This window comes from Strongylocentrotus purpuratus, unplaced genomic scaffold, assembly GCF_000002235.5.
Source record: "Strongylocentrotus purpuratus isolate Spur 01 unplaced genomic scaffold, Spur_5.0 spur5_scaffold_19, whole genome shotgun sequence".
Lineage (NCBI taxonomy): Eukaryota > Metazoa > Echinodermata > Echinoidea > Camarodonta > Strongylocentrotidae > Strongylocentrotus > Strongylocentrotus purpuratus.
This window is the reverse complement of record NW_022145604.1, coordinates 17,982,821-18,002,944: the sequence shown is the minus strand read 5'-3', so window position 1 is coordinate 18,002,944 and position 20,124 is coordinate 17,982,821. Positions and strand designations below refer to the sequence as shown.

Genomic DNA, 20,124 nt, shown 5'->3' with positions numbered 1-20,124 from the left:
CCTCCCCCTCCCCTCTCTCTTCCCTCCCCCTCCCCTTTCTCCTCCCTCCCCCTCCCCTCTCTCCTCCCTCCACCTCCCCCTCTCTCCTCCCTCCACCTCCCCCTCTCTCCTCCCTCCCTCCCCTCCCCTCTCTCCTCCCTTCACCTCCCCCTCTCTCCTCCCTCCACCTCCCCCTCTCTCCTCCCTCCCTCCCTCCCTCCCCTCTCTCCTCCCTCCCTCCCCTCCCCTCTCTCCTCCCTCCCTCCCTCCCCTCCCCTCTCTCCTCCCTCCCTCCCCTCCCCTCTCTCCTCCCTCCCTCCCCATCTCTCCTAGATTACTTTAATATCACATGCATGTACAGTGAAACCTGTACATAAAGACCACTCAAGGGTTACGAGAAAAGAGGTATCTCACTGTAACGGTATTTCCATGTAAGTTGTAAATATTCTCTAAATGGCATGATATTGTAAGTTTGTTATCATGTTTTAGTTCATCCCTGTTGTAAATTTTCTTCTTAGATTAACTTTAAATTGAAATTGAACTTGAACTTAAACTGGAAACGTATCATCCAATAATAAACACATAACAATAGGTATAAACCGTTTTATACAATAATATAGAAGTATAAAAGGGAACCAGAAAGGAGCATCAATGCTAATCAAGCCTGGTACCTTTGAACCTAAAAAACATAGTTTGGGTACATAAAATAAACAAACTTATTTCAAATGTTATTGTAAAGCTAATAAACTGGATGAAAAAGTCAAATATCAAATAACTAGCAGTTTATTATTTTACTCTATTTTAGAAGGTATTCTATAAGTGCTTTCTTTTATGTGTACATGCAATTGTTTGTAAGCCGGGTGAATTATTAACGAACTTATTATTATTATTTGGTAGGAAATTTTCAAGGCCGACTATTCGAGCATTCATTGGCCATCCCAGCGAGATAACATCTCTAAGTTTGATCTTTACACACCACATAGTTGGTTGTACAACATTGCAATGGGTAAGTCAATATTGTTTATCATGCGCAACAAACCAACGTGTATGTTAATGTATTGCAATTTTAAATAATTTCTTTAGATTTGAAAAGGAAAATATGTTGAGAGTGAAATTTCTTCTTAAAGAGAAGTTATTACTGCCTATCAGAAGACCTATTGAAAATGTAATGCTGCTTTTTTGTGTTCTAGGGCAATATTACTAGCTGACTGACTAAATACATAATTAACAAACATGTGTAGTTTGTACATATATATAGGGATACCAGAATTAAACATAATTTATCACAATTGTTTGTATGTGTATGCCTCCGCTAACACTATGCATTAGTAAAAAAATGTTAAAACAAAAAACAAAAACTACTCAGTTAGCTGTTTCCAAATTGTTTAAAGTAGATATGTGCACTTCTCGAATGCCGGAGAATATTTGAATAATGCTGAATAGTAACTAAATAATAGGAGATGTAGAATTATATTGGATTGAAAATACTGTCATACATATAACTTACTTCATCAAAAAACAATCATGCCTTTTACACAAACTTGTGCCCCTTTAGGACTGACCCCACATCAGGCAATAGTCCTGAAAAAAAATTGAAGACTTATAATAATAATCTGAATGTACATAGTGTTAATACAAAATACTTTCTCTAAATTGCTTTACAAATATTACCCCGGTCATCAGATTCATTCATGCATATTGTGCACCATCTCCACTCCCTTGGGAGTATTCCTACCATATGGTCACCGTGAGGGAATATGGCAATTACTAAAGTGACAAAGGCTTTCGTCATCCTACCAGGTCTTCATTTCTTTCCTGGTTATAAAGTAGCAAGTGTAGATTAATGCCTTGCCAAAGGACATTAGTGCAGTGTCGGGGATCAAACCCACGACTTTTGTATTTCAAGTCAATTGCTTAAACCACGTCGTCCATGACACCTTTTTACATCTTGTATCTTTGTTGTGTTAAACAGCGATCTTGGATTTGTATGAGAAGTTTCATTCTACCTGGTTGAGAAAGAAGGCATTGGATCACTGCTATGAACACATCAAAGCTGATGATGAATTCACTAACGGAATCAGTGTTGGTCCAGTAAGTTTATCCTCGTTTGTATCAAGTAGAAATGTTATTAAGAGACTGGAATATACCGAGCATGGTTATATAAACATAAATTTTCATAGAAGTACCATTTTACTTGATATTTGGTTAGGTCTATGTACAGTACAGCCTGTAGGATATGAAATCATTTTACTAAACTGGGCACTATTATTATTTAGTTGTAAGATTTCAAGCGATGTAGATGTTGGAAAGATGGTTTATTATCATTTGGTTATTACTTATTAGATCTCTAAAGTGATTCAGATGTTGGCAAGATGGCATATTGATGGAGCTGACTCAGAAGCTTTCAAGATGCACAAGGATAGACTCCCAGACTACTTGTGGTGAGAAATTTATCATGAATATATCAAAATCTCTTTCAAACAGACTAAAGGCTTGTTAAGATGGTTTGGTTTAGAAATGTCAGAGGTAAAAATGTCAAGTGTAAAAATATCCAGTGTAAAAATGTCAAGAGTAAACATGTCAGAGTTAAAACATCAGAGGTGAAGATGTCAGAGCTTAAAATGTCAGAGGTTAAAATGTCAGGAAAAATTGTCACACACACACCATGGTTGACTACCTCATATCTGAGCAAGGCTTTTGGAAGGAAGGGAGTGAAAGAAGAAGAAAAAAACAGGTTCAGGGAAAAGTGAGTAAGAAGGGAGGCAATCGATGGGACGATAGAGATTGGGTTGCAGAAAATTGTAAGTTTTGAAGTGTGATTCAAATTTCAAACACTTTGAAAGTCTTTTACCACACATACACAAATGATATTGTCTGAAGTTGATCAAGAACTAAACATACTTTGTGGAAAATCTCAAACTCCTATGTATTATTAACGATGTTATTTCTGATCGTTTCTTTGTTTTTCTTTCCTTTTTAATAGGATTGGTCTAGATGGCATGAAAATGCAGGTAGGTGTTGCTTTATATTATCTCTTGTGATTTTATTTTAAAGTTTATTCTCTGTAGGTTAACTTTGCTTTTCATGGGATTTTGTGTTTAAAATGATAGCCTAGCTATGAAATAAGGTGTAGTGCTACAAACCCAAAATTACAGTTCAGACTCGTGATGGCTCAGTGGTAGAGCAGCGGTCTCTTAACCAGGAGGTCTCGGGTTCAAAACCCATTTGATGCATTAATGCCCTTTGGTAATGCGTTAATACTCATTACTAAGTCCCTCAGGGATGGCTTCAAGCCGTCAGTCCCCTGGTTGCTTTAAGCTGCAAGCTCTCTCTCTGTTTTTGTCCCTCCGCTTTTTGAAGATCAGCGAATTCATCGCAGTCAAAGTGGTCGGCTGTGTAGTAAATATACTTTATAGTCCTTAGTTAGAGGGTATGGAGAGAAGGCGAATTTTATCTAGATAATGAAGTGTCATCTTTAAAATAGCATACACACGCTGTCTTAGCAGTCTGGTAAGACAACCGAACCAACCAATTAACCTTATATGTTTATCTATTGACAGGGAACCAATGGCTCTCAGCTTTGGGATACAGCCTTTGTCATACAAGCTTTCTTAGAGGCTGGCGGCGAGGGAGAGTTCAAGGATACTTTAAGCAAGGCTCATGACTTCTTAAAGAACACGCAGATACCAGAGAACCCTCCGAACTATCAAAAGTACTACCGCCAGATGAGCAAGGTATGTTGGTAGATGTGATACACACTATTTTCTCTGCTATTCCCGTGTCTATACTTTACGATCTTCCTTTCTTGACTTGTGCCGCCATTCTCATTCGTCTGGGGGGGGGGGGGGGGGTGTTTCACAAAGACTAAGATCGACTTTAAGTTGGACTTTACTATGGCAGGCCATTCATGCGACTGGTTGCTCTCACCATTGGTCTCTCAATTATGATCTTTATGTAACAGGTCAGAATTGAACTGTTTTATAGTGAAAAATATATATCTATTTCTAATCAATATCTCCTCAGGAGGAAAGTAAGAAGTTTATATGTTAACAAATTGTGTACTCCAAAGAAGTATGACTCACACATATTCTGAGTAGAAGCTATCAATTTGGCCAAAACATGACATTCCACAGCTATGAGAGAGTTAATGATGTATGGTCACTTGGTCAAAGGTTGGAAACTCGACCCCCCCCCTTCCAGAACACTTGTAATAACTTTGCCAAACAAACCCCAGATTGTAAACATCGGATAAGAACCCCCAAAACAAAAGACTTCCTGTCTCCCTCCCAATAACCAGACCTAGCTTTCCCAGAACAGGTTATGTGTGGTAGCTATACCACCGTGAGAGTGTAGCTGTTATAAAAGAAGGCAGAGGTATTTGACAGATTCACTCCTGTACTGCACCCCATCCATGGGGCAGGCAGGGAGGTCGACTCTGCAAGCTTTTGGTGTAACATGTCATTATATAGGTGTTGACAAATTACAATCAACATGTAAGAAGCGGGAACGAGAGGAAACGGTCCTCTAGGCCAGATTGCCAGGGTGAGTGGGTTATATTCAATGTATAAACCACTATTTCAATGTAGTTTTAATTGGGAATTAAGTTTGATTGTTTGACAAAGTTCACTTGATGGTTGTATTCATTTATTGTTGGGAGAGTTATCCATTGCGATGGAAGAACTTTATTTGTGATTAGATGATGGTATTTTTATGCGATATTGATTAAGTTTTAATGAATGTAATACAAACAACCTGTTTATCATTTATTATCATGAGTCGGCTTGACGTCATATTGTTGGAATGCGTATCTTAGAGTCATTAACAAATATTATGTTTATCGCTATTATGTGTGTTTTTCAAACATGTCCTCATTTCTATTTAATTGTTTTAACTTTGTTTATTTGTCCAGGCTTTAGCTTACTTTAGCTTAGTTTACTTTGCACCTGAAATAAAAAGAACCGCAACACAACGAATGGTGTGATGAGTATTTCCTACCAGTTTCTGCGTGTGATCGGCGTGTTACATTTAGATAATATTTTTTCCTTCAATAATGAACTATCAAAAAAGCTAAATTCTGTAGATTTGTGACCATTATTTGTATGTCCCTTGAGAAACCAATTCCAGGAATGGTTAGAGGAACTAGTGGCATGAGCGGCCTGCCATAGTTAAGTCCGACTTGGAGTCGACCTTAGTCTTTGTGAAACACTCCCCTGTTCCCATAACTCTGTTCCTGACCTATTCATTGGTTCTCCTGTCTTTTCAGCTGACCCTGAGCTAAGAAGTCTCTCCCCATATCCACATTTCAAGGGCATTGATTCTCTTGATATTTAATCATGCCTTTAAAGTCCAACTTTCACAACAATAATAAGCAACAATACAAATAGAAAAGGCGATATATTTCACAAATATCCTTGAGTAGGCCGAAGGAAATATGTCAGGCAATGACAGCCATGGAACTATCTTGATTTGTAACACGGTGCCTGATTAAAAAAACTTGTTATCAATAAGAAATTCTAAAATTCTATGACAAATTTAATTTGCTCTCAGCCAATCAAATGCTACTATTTCAGTAGCTTATAACCATTATTGTAAGCATGCGTCCATATCGTAATAAACAAGTTCTTTTCAGTTTAATTTAGTATGCAGTTAGATTGTTTGATTCATATCTATTTGATATAGCATAGCCGGGTAATGTTGGAGTGCCTTGAGGACCTTGCTAGGTCGATACGTGCGCTATATAATAATCCAATATTATTATTATTATTATATTAAATACTTTATTTTCCAATTCTTAGGGTGGTTATCCCTTTTCAACCAAAGACTGTGGATGGATTGTTTCAGACTGTACTGCAGAAGGTCTTAAGTCCGCCATGCTGCTGGAGGAGAAGTGCCCTTTTATCTCTGATCATATAGGCAAAGAGAGACATTGCCAAGCCATTGATGTGGTGAGTATATTCTTCATTTTGAAATAATATTTGGTGTAGTTTACAGGAAAAAAATCTTGCCATTCTTTAATTAAACTGAAGAAAATACCTAGTTTTACTTCCAGTGCCCCAAAACTCAAAGATAACTTGGCTATTTATTGTTATATTTTTTATTAATGAAATCCTGTTTAGTGATTGGTCAACATATATGGTAACATGTGACCAAACTATACATTGCTATGATGTTCCGATAAGAAAAATGTGCTATACAGCAACGTCATCCATGGTATAGTGCACTATACCATGGTTGACGTCATAGATATGCGATCTATGGTAGCAGCAAAATGCAATAGCAATCATGAAGCCACAGAACAAAACAGAGAAGAAAATAAATGCATACAAATGCTTTGGTATCCTCCTAATAGATGTGGACTTTTTCTTCAAAATATTGTACTACTGATGATATGTAACTATCTTTTGTTTTAGTTGATTGATATGCATAACCCTGATGATATGTCACTATCTTTTTTAGTTGATTGATATGCGTAACCCGGATGGTGGGTTTGCTACATATGAGACCACGAGAGGAGGATATATCCTTGAGAAGCTAAATCCATCAGAAGTTTTCGGTAAGAATCTGTATTTACTGTGTCTTATGAACCACATATTCTAGACTTAGACTTAATACAAGAGAGAAATTTGTTGACGATCAGCCATTCATCAAGTCTTTTGTCTTCTTTGTGCATGGCTGATCGTCAACAAAACGGAGTTAAGTCTTTTGTCAACTCTATTTGTTGCTACGGCAGGCAGCCAGTGAAAACAAATTTGTTTTGTCAAATAATGGAAATGTAAGCATTACTTTAAACAGACAAAACTTTGTTATTCCTGGCTCATTTTTCCTGATTGAGATGTCATTTGAAAGGGCAAAAAATGGATTTTCTAGAAATGTAATTTTCTCTTTGAAATTCAGATACCGCCCGCCAAATGACTTTTTGGTTTCCTCTCTTCAAATTGTTTTTAATCACCCATGCGTGAAATATGCATCATATGAATTGCTTCAAATGAAAGAGGAGGATCTAAGATTTACAAATATGTGTCCTTTATTAATTATAATTGTGATTAAGTTATGATAAAACATTGACAATTTTCGGTTTCGTTTTTTCTTGGACGCACTGTATAGGTGATATCATGATAGACTACACATATGTGGAGTGTACAGTAGCCGTCCTGCTTGCCCTTCACCATTTCCATACTCAATATCCTGAGTACAGGACTGACGAGATAAGGTATGAAGCGTATTGTAGTTGCTATTTCTTGATTGTTATTGTTGAACTATTCTCAGGACCTCTGTTGGTATCATTTCCAAGCTATCAGTTAATAAGGTAGCAAGAATTCACCTCGTTTAAATTTAGAAAAAGAGAAGTATCCTGAGGAATAACATAGGATGAGCCTCCCCCTCGTATTTATAACAATTTAAAGGGAGGCTTTACTACTTCAGCAAGAAGGGATTAGACCACCCAGTGAGCCATCGAGGTCATTGTGACAGGTGGCTATCTCATTAACTCAGCTCTCATTTAACATAAGAAAAAGAGGATCATGGGGGACCAACAGGCACCAACAGGCACCGATTTGGGGAGCAAGTAGCTACAAGTAGGACAGTGTGCCTTTAAATCAATTTAAATGTCTAATTTTTGCTATGTTTCTCGCTCATAATAATCAAAGATCTGATGAGGAGAGCCATGTGAAATTGATATCATTCTCTTGCCATGAAATTCTAGAGATCTTTACCTATTTTCTTCTGCTAGGTGTTCATTAATCAGGGCGTTGCATTTACTTGATGGGTTGATTGAATGTATCATTGAGACATTGACCATGTTTATTTATCTCTAATTATAATCACAGACCAAGCTCTTGATTAAGTTGAAGTACAATTTATATGCATATATACAATACTAAATGTTAAAATGAAACATCTTCAATTGAAATCATTATGTGGTGGGGAAAACGGAGAACAATGGCCTATCAAGGTTATTCCCAAACATAATGAAATTTACATAAAATGTTTCTTAAATATACTAAAAACAAAATGGAAGTACTAAGATTAAAATGACACAAAACATCATGTATCATTAACCATTGTGTATTTATCTCTGATTGTAATCACAGATCAGTCATGGACCAAGCTCTTGATTACATCAAAGGAAAACAGCAACCAGATGGATCATGGGAAGGGTAAATACTGGCTATTCTATACACATCTTTATGTGATGCATCTTGGGTACTGCGTTGTGTGGTGCCATTTTGCATCCGTTAGAACCACTGGCTAAGTGATAACTGTCTTGAGAACAACTTGTTTAATGTATGATTTTTTTATAAATTTATTTATTAAAATGTTAATGATTATAGTAATAGTCAAAATTGTATGGTGCTTATCACTACGTTTCTAAAGGCTTTGCATAGTAATCATTAATAATCCAGCCTTTACCACACTTTACCACAATTGATAAGTGAACATGTGCAGCTCCCTGAGGAGTATTCCTGCCAGGTACCATTTCACAAGCGCATACCATAAGTACATGCCAATTCAACCACATTGATGTTTGTATCCTACCAGCTAGGTGCCCATTTAACCACATTGATGTTTGTATCCTACCAGCTAGGTGCCCATTCAACCACATTGATGTTTGTATCCTACCAGCTAGGTGCCCATTTAACCACATTGATGTTTGTATCCTACCAGCTAGGTGCCCATTTAACCACATTGATGTTTGTATCCTACCAGCTAGGTGCCCATTTAACCACATTGATGTTTGTATCCTACCAGCTAGGTGCCCATTCAACCACATTGATGTTTGTATCCTACCAGCTAGGTGCCCATTTAACCACATTGATGTTTGTATCCTACCAGCTAGGTGCCCATTCAACCACATTGATGTTTGTATCCTACCAGCTAGGTGCCCATTCAACCACATTGATGTTTGTATCCTACCGGCTAGGTGCCCATTCAACCACATTGATGTTTGTATCCTACCAGCTAGGTGCCCTTTCAACCACATTGATGTTTGTATCCTACCAGCTAGGTGCCCATTCAACCACATTGATGTGTGTATCCTACCAGCTAGGTGCCCATTCAACCACATTGATGTTTGTATCCTACCAGCTAGGTGCCCATTCAACCACATTGATGTTTGTATCCTACCAGCTAGGTGCCCATTCAACCACATTGATGTTTGTATCCTACCAGCTAGGTGCCCATTCAACCACATTGATGTTTGTATCCTACCAGCTAGGTGCCCATTCAACCACATTGATGTTTGTATCCTACCAGCTAGGTGCCCATTCAACCACATTGATGTTTGTATCCTACCAGCTAGGTGCCCATTCAACCACATTGATGTTTGTATCCTACCAGCTAGGTGCCCATTCAACCACATTGATGTTTATATCCTACCAACTAGGTGCCCATTCAACCACATTGATGTTTGTATCCTACCAGCTAGGTGCCCATTCAACCACATTGATGTTTGTATCCTACCAACTAGGTGCCCATTCAACCACATTGATGTTTGTATCCTACCAGCTAGGTGCCCATTCAACCACATTGATGTTTGTATCCTACCAGCTAGGTGCCCATTTAACCACATTGATGTTTGTATCCTACCAGCTAGGTGCCCATTCAACCACATTGATGTTTGTATCCTACCAGCTAGGTGCCCATTCAACCACATTGATGTTTGTATCCTACCAGCTAGGTGCCCATTTAACCACATTGATGTTTGTATCCTACCAGCTAGGTGCCCATTCAACCACATTGATGTTTGTATCCTACCAGCTAGGTGCCCATTTAACCACATTGATGTTTGTATCCTACCAGCTAGGTGCCCATTCAACCACATTGATGTTTGTATCCTACCAGCTAGGTGCCCATTTAACCACATTGATGTTTGTATCCTACCAGCTAGGTGCCCATTCAACCACATTGATGTTTGTATCCTACCAGCTAGGTGCCCATTTAACCACATTGATGTTTGTATCCTACCAGCTAGGTGCCCATTTAACCACATTGATGTTTGTATCCTACCAGCTAGGTGCCCATTTAACCCTATTTAGCCCGGGGGGGGGGCTTGAGAAGCCCCCCCCTCGACATTTTTCGCGATAATTTTTTAACGCAAAAAAATCTTGCACTGAAATTTTGTGACTTTTTTCTTTCGAGTCTTGCGCATCTTTTGAAAGAAATTTTTCGAAAATCGGACCTACCGTTACGAAGTCACGTGTCCTTTTGTCTTTGCATGTCAGCCCGAAAATCGCTCATTTTTGTGATTTGTGTACAAAACATATGTAAATCTCATTTTTCAAATAAAGAGATAAAACATTGGTTATTTGGTCTTGTTTATAGTTTAGGTGTTTATTTTTGGGTCAAAATAGTTGAATTATAGTTGGAAATGAAATAAAACAACAAAAACAATAAAATACATAACTTAAAAAAAAACAAAGAAATACATAAGAAATTATCAAAACAATAGATAACATAAGGAATAACCCTGGTTTTTCAATTTTTTGTGTTGTATTATTATTCCAAATGGTCTAACAAATATATGTAGTGAGAAAGAATGCTTAAATATGAATAATGTCTGATTTATGGGCAAAAATGTGAATTTTATGACCTTATTTGCATAAATTACCATAAATATGCAAATGAGTGAATTTTTCAAAAAATTGAAATTACCATAGTATTCTATACACTTCACTTGACATGTATGCAAATTTTCGCGGCGATCGGGCGTTTCACGGCCGAGATCATAGGGGGGGGCCTGAGAAGCCCCCCCCTGGGCTATGCAGTTTCAAAATAGCCCGGGCTAAATAGGGTTAACACCTGGGTAGAGAGAAGCACTCTAGATCAAATAAAAAGCTTCAGAACCATAAGTGTTGTGCTTTGCGGAGGCATAAAGATATTTGGCATACACATATTATTGTAGGTTGTTGTTTTGACATTCATTGACACAGGTCACTTGAGATACATGTTGCACACATACACCTGTACATTAACTGCTCATTTTTACATGGTTTTAGATTTAAAACCCTTGAAGTTTGTAAAATTTCTGTGAGTGCAATATTTTATCAAGCTTTGATATGATCGTAGTATTTTTGACATAAATTTCTTTCAGGTCGTGGGGAGTCTGTTTCACATACGCTGCCTGGTTTGGTCTGGAAGGATTTGGCTCCATGGGGCTTAGATATGACAAAGAGTAAGATCATATTACCTTCCTATCTTTACAAGAATCATTGCTGGATAGAGAAATAGGTTTATTGCCGGTTGGTCTACAACAAGTTTGTCTACTTCCCAATTGGTCTGTTCCCATATGTTCAACACCCAGAGCTCATCTACTATCCAAATGGTCCAATAATCATGTTATCTACTTTCATTTGGTCTAATGACCATTTAGTCTTATAGTCATGGTCTAATTTCCATTTGGTCTACCGTATTTGCCGGCGATAAAAAAAATTATAAAAAAATTTGTCGGAGGCGGGATATGAACCGTTGCGCACAAATGTATATAGCGACCTGAACCACCGCCTTAGACCGCTCGACCATCCCGGCCCTGATGCTTTCTCTGGCAGCTTACTCTTTTGTAGGCCTATTACGCCATATAGCTTTGCTCACGCGAGCTGAGACTGAGAGGATTGAGGTTGCTTTTAGCTATGGCAAAAACTTATCTAGATCTACCAGTAGAGTTTGGTTAGTAAGTTATGAATTTTATTTACGAGATTGACAGAACTTTGCCCTTCATTTAAAAAATATAACATAATTGTCGGTAAGACATGTGTTATTCTAGACGGTTATTCTAGAAATGTCCATCACCTTTCATTGTTGTCCCATATGTACAAATTCGTGCTGCTTTTCATGGTTTTGACTTGCAATTTTTTAATTTTTTTTTATTACTCTTTCGCCGCTAAGGCCGCAACCCAACTTTTTGATATTTTCTCTTCCAAAAATACTGCGGCCTTTATGCCGGCAAATACGGTATTGCTCATTTAGTCGAATTTCCAGATATGATTTTATTATAGACCTCAACATAACAGACCATTTGGGACCCTCTGTATAATACTCAATTATGTGCTTGTTTGAAATTCAAATACAACACAAACATTTGTAAATCTATCATATTGCCTTCCATTTCAAGCAATAAGTTCATCATCAAAGCGAGTTAAGAGAAGAGAAATTTAATTGCTTTTTTTCTTTTTTTCGCAGTCTTGCTAGCAGTGAAGTGAAGAAAGCTTGTCAGTTCTTGGTTTCTAAGCAGATGGAAGATGGAGGATGGGGAGAGAAATTTGAGTCGTGCGAGGAGCGATGCTACGTCCAGTGTGAGACATCACAAGTTATCAACACATGCTGGGCCTTGCTAGGTCTTATGGCAGTCAGGTACACACATGCTTGGTCTTACATGCTATGCCTTGCTGGGCACACCATAGTAGATCAACAGCCTTTAGAACGACAGCCCACAAGACACGACAGTGTTGTTCTTGTGAACCTTCATGAAAATTCCCACTACCGCAACTACAGTATTTGACCATAGAGGTATATGGGTATAGCGATGGGTATATTGTGCAAAGGCAAGGTTTCCATACAAATACAATGAGTTGAGAATTAATTAATATGAAAGTCTGTTAGAAATTATAGTTTCAGAACAAAAAAAACTATAAGTAAAAGATTATGATTGTGCCTACATAGATCACATCAAATCGTTGGGGGAGCTCATGAAACCTGAACAATAGTTTAGAAAAATATGGAAAAAGTTGACAAGTACTGCTAAACATTCTCTTTGGAAGCTGGAAGAAACCTTATCTCAATCGTCTTCCCCAGTATTGTATCTGCGCATGTGCTGACCTGCGCAGTGTGGGAGGAAGGTCCCCATCTATACTGTTGAATATTGTATTTGCAGTAGGGTCAATAGTTTTCAAGGCCCTCAAGACTGTCATGTGGTCTTGTGGGCTGTTGATCTAAATGGCTGTAGTCACCTTAGGTAGTTAATTCTCTCAAGCCTTGCTCACATATCGCGCTGTAAAAACTGCAGTAGTTTATGTGCCATGATATGTCCACCTTTTCTTCTTTGCTAGGCGTTTATGGGATGGGTCTGAAAATAATAATAATAATAATAATAATACATAACATTTATTAGGCGCTTAATACTGATGTTTCTAAGCGCACAGTGTTCTGATTAAGAGAAGACTATAACCCGTAGAATTAAATTAGAAGAAAAAGCAACAATACAAAAGTAACATAGATAAGGTCTGAAACTGTGTTGACCACACAATACTTCTACAGCGTATGGACAAGCTTTTTGGCATCTCAGGAATGGTGAGATCGTGGTTTGACTCGTACCTGTCAGACAGAAGCTTCAGGATGAAGGTTGTGAATGAGCTATCAGAACAAAAACCTCTGAGATTCGGAGTTGCACAAGGCTCAGTGGTTGGTCCTCAACTTTTCAGTTTATACACTCATCCTGTAGCTGATATCATCAAGCATCATGCAGGGATACAACACCACATCTATGCAGATGACGTGCAACTGTACATCTCTGTCGATCCAAAGGACAGGCATGCAATGACAGCTGCTCTTGAGTCATTATCTGCGTGTATCATCAATCTGCAACAATGGATGAAGAGCAACATGTTGAAACTGAACTCTGAAAAAACGGATTTCCTTATTGTTGCTAGTCCACGCTATCGACATCTCATATCAGGGATTGTTCTGACCATTGGTGGTACAGTTATCGAGCCTTCAACCTCTATCCGAAGTTTGGGTGTTGAGATTGACGTTAATCTGAAGTTGAATCGCCACGTGTCATCTCTATCCAGTTCGCTTCACTTTCATTTGTCCAACATAGCACGCATCAGGCCCTTCCTGGACCAGTCTGCATGTGAGCATGCTGTGAGAGCGCTCGTCTCGTCTAGGATCGACTACGCAAACTCCCTTCTCTGTGGCACTTCTGCATTAAATGTGAAGCGTCTGCAGCGAGCTCAGAACCGTGCTGCAAAGTTGGTTTTTCGGGCCAAGAAGTACGACCATGTAACACCTTTCCTACAACAACTTCATTGGCTCCCCGTTGAAAAGCGCATAACATACAAAATTCTGACTATTACATACAAATGTCTTAATAATTCTGCTCCCAACTACCTCACGAAACTCTTACGTAAGCATCAAACAGCAAGACCAGGGCTCCGATCAAGCAATGACCCAGCACTACTCGCAGTTCCAAGGACCAATACATGTACAGGTGACAAATCCTTCTCTTCTGCTGCACCACGCCTATGGAACAACCTCCCCCAGAACGTACGGACGTCGTCTACCCTTTCTCAGTTCCAGAAGTCCCTTAAGACATTTCTATTTAATACTTAATCTGTACCTGTAATATTACATGTAGTTTATAAGTTATTTTGTAAGACAATTTTTTTTTTTTTATTTTTTTTTATGCGTAATCAGGAAATGTAATCAGTTCATAAGTTATTTTGTTATTGATATTCTTATATATGTATATGATATGTAAAGCGCTGTGATACATTTACTGTAATGAGCGCTATATAAATGCAAATATTATTATTATTATTATAAGGTAAGAAAAACAGTGGCAATCAACTAAATAAAGACAAATATGGTGCGCACCTCTATTGACCGACGCACAACTGCAATTTACAATTTGAAAAGATAGGTTTTGAGTAGAGATTTGAATTGAGATACAGAGGGGGCGCAGTGAATAAAGGCGGGCAGTTTGTTCCAGAGAGCGGGGGCAATAACTGAAAAGGCGCGGTCACCATACCGGGTGTTAGTGCGGGGTCCAGGTGTTAACAGTAATGTGGAAGATGAACGAAGTGTTCGTGACGACGTACGGGAACGTAAGGATATGAGATCGGAAAGGTAAGAGGGGGCTAAGCCATTGATAGCTTTGTAGCACAGGAGAAGAATTTTGAAGGATATGCGGTGGTGAATTTTAAGCCAATGTAGTGAGTTCAATATTGGAGTTATGTGCTCTGATTTACGCGAGAGAGTCACAAGCCGAGCAGCGCTATTCTGTACCCTTTGAAGTGGGACTAGATGTGACTGAGGGAGGCCAGAAAGAGAAGAATTACAGTAATCGATATGGGTCGAGACAAAAGCATGGACTAATTTTGAAGTTGTGGGTCGGTCAAGTAGCCTCCTGATTCTACTGATCTTATATATACCAAAGGAAGCAGACTTACAAATATTACTAATGTGTTGTTTGAAAGTAAGATTGCTGTCAATATTTAAACCAAGGTCACGCACAGAAGCACAACAACTGAGAGAGCCATCACTCATAACAAGATCAGGAAAGGGGTCTGAGTTCCGAAATTTAGAAGTAATATGAATCATTTCAGATTTTGAATCATTAAGGCAGAGACAGTTTTGAAAAGACCAGGTTTTGATTTCATTGAGGCAACTGGTGAGTTTGTTCGCGGCTACTGTCCTGCTGTTTGGGTGAAGAGTTACATAAATCTGGGTGTCGTCTGCATACATAGTGTGTTGAATATTCTGATGAAGGTTAATAACATTTGAGAGAGGGCTGGTGTAAAGAATAAACAGGAGGGGGCCGACCACGGAACCCTGAGGAACGCCGCAGATGAGGGGAAATGATTCCGAGTTGGTGTCATTGATGATCACCTTCTGAGTTCGGTGCATGAGATAGGAGCGAATCCACTGAAGTACGGTGCCGGTGATGGAGAAGTCGTTCTCTAAGCGATGGAGTAACAGGTCGTGGTTGATAGTGTCAAATGCGGCAGTGTAATCAAGCAAGATGAGGACAGCTTCATTACCCTTATCTACAGCTAGAAGTAGGTCATTTAGGACCTTGACAGTTGCAGTCTCAGTAGAATGATGATTCCGATAGGCAGATTGGTGGATTGGAAACAAACCGAGATTGTCAATGTGGGCTTTCAGCTGTAGTGACACAATACGTTCCAAAACCTTCCCAAGGAATGGCAAGTTTGCGATGGGCCTGTAGTTCTTAAGTCCATTCGTGTCGAGACTCGGCTTCTTTAGGAGGGGAAGAAGCAGAGAAGTCTTAAAAGACTCTGGAACTATTCCGGATGATAACGAGAGATTGAACAGTTTGGTTATGTGAGGAAGGAGTTCATCGAGGACTTCCTTTAGGAGCCAGGTAGGAATCGGATCTAGCTTACAGTGTTTAGAAGGAAGTGAAGTGATGAGCTTCCTGACTTGTGAGAGGGATACAAGGCAGAAATCAGAGAGTTCATGACGAGGGCCTGGAGCAAAAGATCTTGAAGCTGGTGCTGGTACTACATTAGGGAAAGAGGATACAACTTTGGCGACTTTTTCCCTGAAGAATGTAGCAAATCTGTTGGCGAGTTCACTATCAGAAGAATGATCTGGAAGAGGTGAAGATTGAGTGGGCGTTGAGAGTGTCTTCACAAGACGAAACAGTTCTTTAGTGTCAGCATTCTTGATGAGATCTTTGAGATACGCTGACTTCGCATTGAAGATGCACTCATAATATGAATCGCATTCACGGCGGTACAGCTCTCTATCAACAAAAAGTCCAGACTTGATCGAACGACGTTCCGCACGACGCCTTCGCCTCTTGGCTTCCTGGATATCATCGGTAAACCATGGCGCATCAGGTCTGATTGATACAGTCTTGACCTGGATTGGAGCGTGCTCATCAATCAACGTCCGCAAAGATGAGTTGTAATGCTCCGCGGAAGCACATGGACAAGATAGATCAGGAAGTGAATGGAACATTGTGTCAATAGAGTTGCGTAGAGAGTCCTTGTCAATGCTGCGATATTTCCTGAAGGAAACCTCTTTCTTGGGATTCTTCGGCCTTGCGATATTGACAGTGGTGACAAGTGCACAATGGTCGGAAGGCATGGAAGATAGCGAGTTCACGTTGCAGACATCATCCGAATTCCTTGTGAAAATCAAATCTAGAGTGTGACCTGCGCGATGGGTTGGTTCACGAACATGTTGCTTGAACCCTAACGAATCAACACATGTCATAACAGATTTTGCAAAATTATCATTGGGATCATCAACATGTATGTTGAAATCACCCAATAATAGAGGAAAATGATCATCTACAACAGCACCTTCAAGGAGAGTTGGAAATTCATCCAAGAATGTGCCGTTGGAGAGATTATTATTGGCAGACGGGGGTGGTCGATAAATACAGTACAACCTTACAGCAGATGAAGGTGTCAGATTGAGTGTGACATCCAGTAATTCAAAAGATGCAAAATCATTGTTGTTGTTCAAGGTACAGCGAGCCGTGGATCTATAGAGAAGCAAAATCCCACCGCCCTTGGAAGATAACCGGGGTCGATGGGTGAAATCATAATTAGGCAAACCAGATCTTAGATCAGCTAATATGAGACCATCCCTTTTACTGTCTCCAGAGAGCCACGACTCGGTGATGACTAGAACATCTAGATCATGTTCAACAATCAAATCAGTAATTGCGTGTGTTTTATTGGTCATGGAACGTGCATTCCAAAGGCCAAGTTTGAGGCTATTGGATGATACCGACATTGGTGGAGGGAAATCCGGCCTTGGCATCGTACGCCGCCCACGTCCGCGATGAGTTCGACGTCGGCGACCGATGCCAAGATCACAGATCCTGCTCCAAACATTCATGGGTAGTAAATTAAGCGGCTGGTTATTAATCTGATGGAGATCATTCAAGTTGTATGAAATATGTAAAGCTGTACAATCAGCTGAATAAGGAGGTGAGTTGGTATGGCCAATATTGGAAACATTCTCAGTGCGATTCACTGGACCAGGATTGGGCTGGATATCTCCAGAATTAAGGAGACATCGAAATGTAGCTGTCGAATTACAGTAGTATAGTATAGGTTGACTACAATATTTGAGATGTTTACAGTGCAGGCTCTTCATGTGTGAGCCAGTATAAGTGAAACATTCCTTGGTTATATAGGGCTGATTCAAAGTGTACAGAATAGAAATAACAAGCCCTATAGAAAACAACACTTTCAATGGCTTTCCATCCATTGTACAAGCAGGAATAGCTTACACAAAAGGAGCATACAAAAGAGACTATTGTGAATGTCAGTACATTCAAATGGTATACAAGCAAAGTACCAGTAAAGCTTAATGCACATGCCTGTACAGTAAAATTGAACAAGAACATCAAACATTAAACTTAACAGAAATACTGCAAATTCACACCAAAATACACCTTACAAATTGATTACCTCTGTTCCTTGACCAATATCAAACACAATGTTGAAAATACAAATACTAAATCCAACCAAAATTGGTGAAAAATGAAACAAATTACAGAGCTCAAAATGAGAGAGGCTACCTATAGAGGTGCACACCAAAAGAAAAAAATCTCCTGCTTCATCATCGGATCAGAGCCAGAAGGACGTTAACTCTGTTTTTAATGATTTAATGTCCTTCTAGCCCCGAACAGACAATTCATTGTAAAAGATTAAGTTGTATAACATAAGATTACTTAGGTACACAGATGGCTCCGATAGGAAAATGGTGTTCACCTTTTTACAAAAAATGCAGATTCTGAAGTAAATACTAATAATTATGCCACTGACTGATTTTTTAAAATTGGCGCCCAAAGTGCTCAAGTTTTATGTTTTAGGTGCCCAGTGGCGGCCCACCAGTGTTTTGATATACTGTACTCGGATGTACAGTTAGCATTTAGACTTATATTGCGTACCTAACTAGATTGCTTTGAACTCTGTAAAGCAATGTGACACCTTGTACTATATATAAGGACACTACATACACATACATGAAAATCAATTGATTGTATTCCGTATATATCCTTATATCCCTGTAGGTACCCTGACCGTAGAGTGATGGATCGTGGCATACAGCTCATCATGTCAAGACAAAGTGAGAATGGAGACTGGCCCCAGGTAGGAACCTAGGAGTTTATCTCTCTCAAGATTTATTCATGTCATTACTACATGTTAAGTTAGTCATTTTAGTAGTTATAAGATTAGTTTATTTCTCTGTGTTGATTCCTTTTGTGTGATTATACTTCTCGTCATTCATGCTTGTACAGCGCATGGAGAAACTTTTGTTTATTATGCGCTTTGTATGTATTATTATTATTATTATTATTACAGCAAAAGAGATTATTACAACATTGTAGGTTTCCTATTATGGGACAGAATTAGTGTTTAAAAGGGAGAAGGTCATCAGTTTCCATGTGCAGAAGGTCATAAATTGCTGACACCAGACTTGGTGTAAATACCATTAATAGGTGTACAAGTCTACACACAGCAAACTTGTAGGCCAACCAAGAAATGCTGTCTAGTCTCTTAGAGACTTTTTTTGGAATTGTTCTGTTTTTTTCTCAAAATTACAGTCGTACGTTTTTTCTTGAAAACATTTTGTTTTCAATTTTTTTTCTTTCGCACATACTTGTTTCTGCTATCAAGATTGGGTAAACCTTTTCTGCCTGCTTTCTTTATAGGAGAACATCAATGGTGTATTCAACAAGTCGTGCGCTATCAGCTACACCAGCTATCGCAATATCTTCCCCATCTGGACTCTAGGACGCTACGCCAAACTATATCCAAACGATGCATCTCCCTTAGAAGACAAGTCGGACAGTAACAGCTCAGACTGGGAAAAACTCTAGTCTTCTCGGTTGATGAAAAAGTCAAACCTGCTATAGCCACCACCTGTATAGAAAGATTACCTGTCTATAAAGACCACCTGTCTGTAAAGACCACATTCTTTGTGTCCCTCATATATGGTTTCTCCTTGAAACATGTACTAAAGGAACCTTCACATAAAGACCACCTGCCTATAAAGATCACTTTTCATGTTTCCCTGGAGCGGTCTTTATAGACAGGTTTCACTGTACAACCCTGATTAGACAGACCCTTTCCATACATAGGCTAATCCTGAGGACCTTGCTCTTCACCAATCAATGATAAATGTTTTGATGAGGGATATCAATTGTTCTTTCCTTCAAAGGGAATTTTTTTAATTGTAGATTTTGAAAGGTAACGCTGTAATGAAAGGAATGAAAGAAAAACAAAACTCTTTGAAGACTATGACCCTTCAATTTTGTTATTTGAATAAATTAGTGATAATTTTGGTCCCTTATAGTTCCAAAAAGAATATATAGTTAAAAGTAGTAGTGGTAATAGTAGTTATGGCAGCAGTAGTAATAGTAGTAATTGTAGTATTAGTAGT

At 38.9% G+C, this 20,124-nt stretch overlaps 1 protein-coding gene and 1 long non-coding RNA gene across 2 annotated transcripts; both read left to right on the top strand.

Annotated features, from left to right (window-relative positions):
• Nucleotides 1-876: 876 nt before the first annotated feature.
• LOC576764 (lanosterol synthase) lies at nt 877-19,952 on the top strand (the record flags this gene model as incomplete). The annotated part of the gene is given in 13 exon segments (XM_030990480.1): nt 877-985; nt 1,952-2,070; nt 2,323-2,420; nt 2,963-2,990; nt 3,540-3,713; nt 5,775-5,924; nt 6,436-6,532; nt 7,084-7,189; nt 8,070-8,135; nt 11,069-11,149; nt 12,154-12,324; nt 18,752-18,830; nt 19,394-19,952. Coding segments are annotated over 13 exon segments (1,446 nt in total), but the record flags the coding sequence as incomplete, so codon positions are not given.
• LOC115926084 lies at nt 3,915-4,948 on the top strand. Its single transcript, XR_004064956.1, has 2 exons — nt 3,915-4,521; nt 4,889-4,948. It is a non-coding gene; the product is annotated as an uncharacterized LOC115926084 (long non-coding RNA).
• Nucleotides 19,953-20,124: the final 172 nt, after the last annotated feature.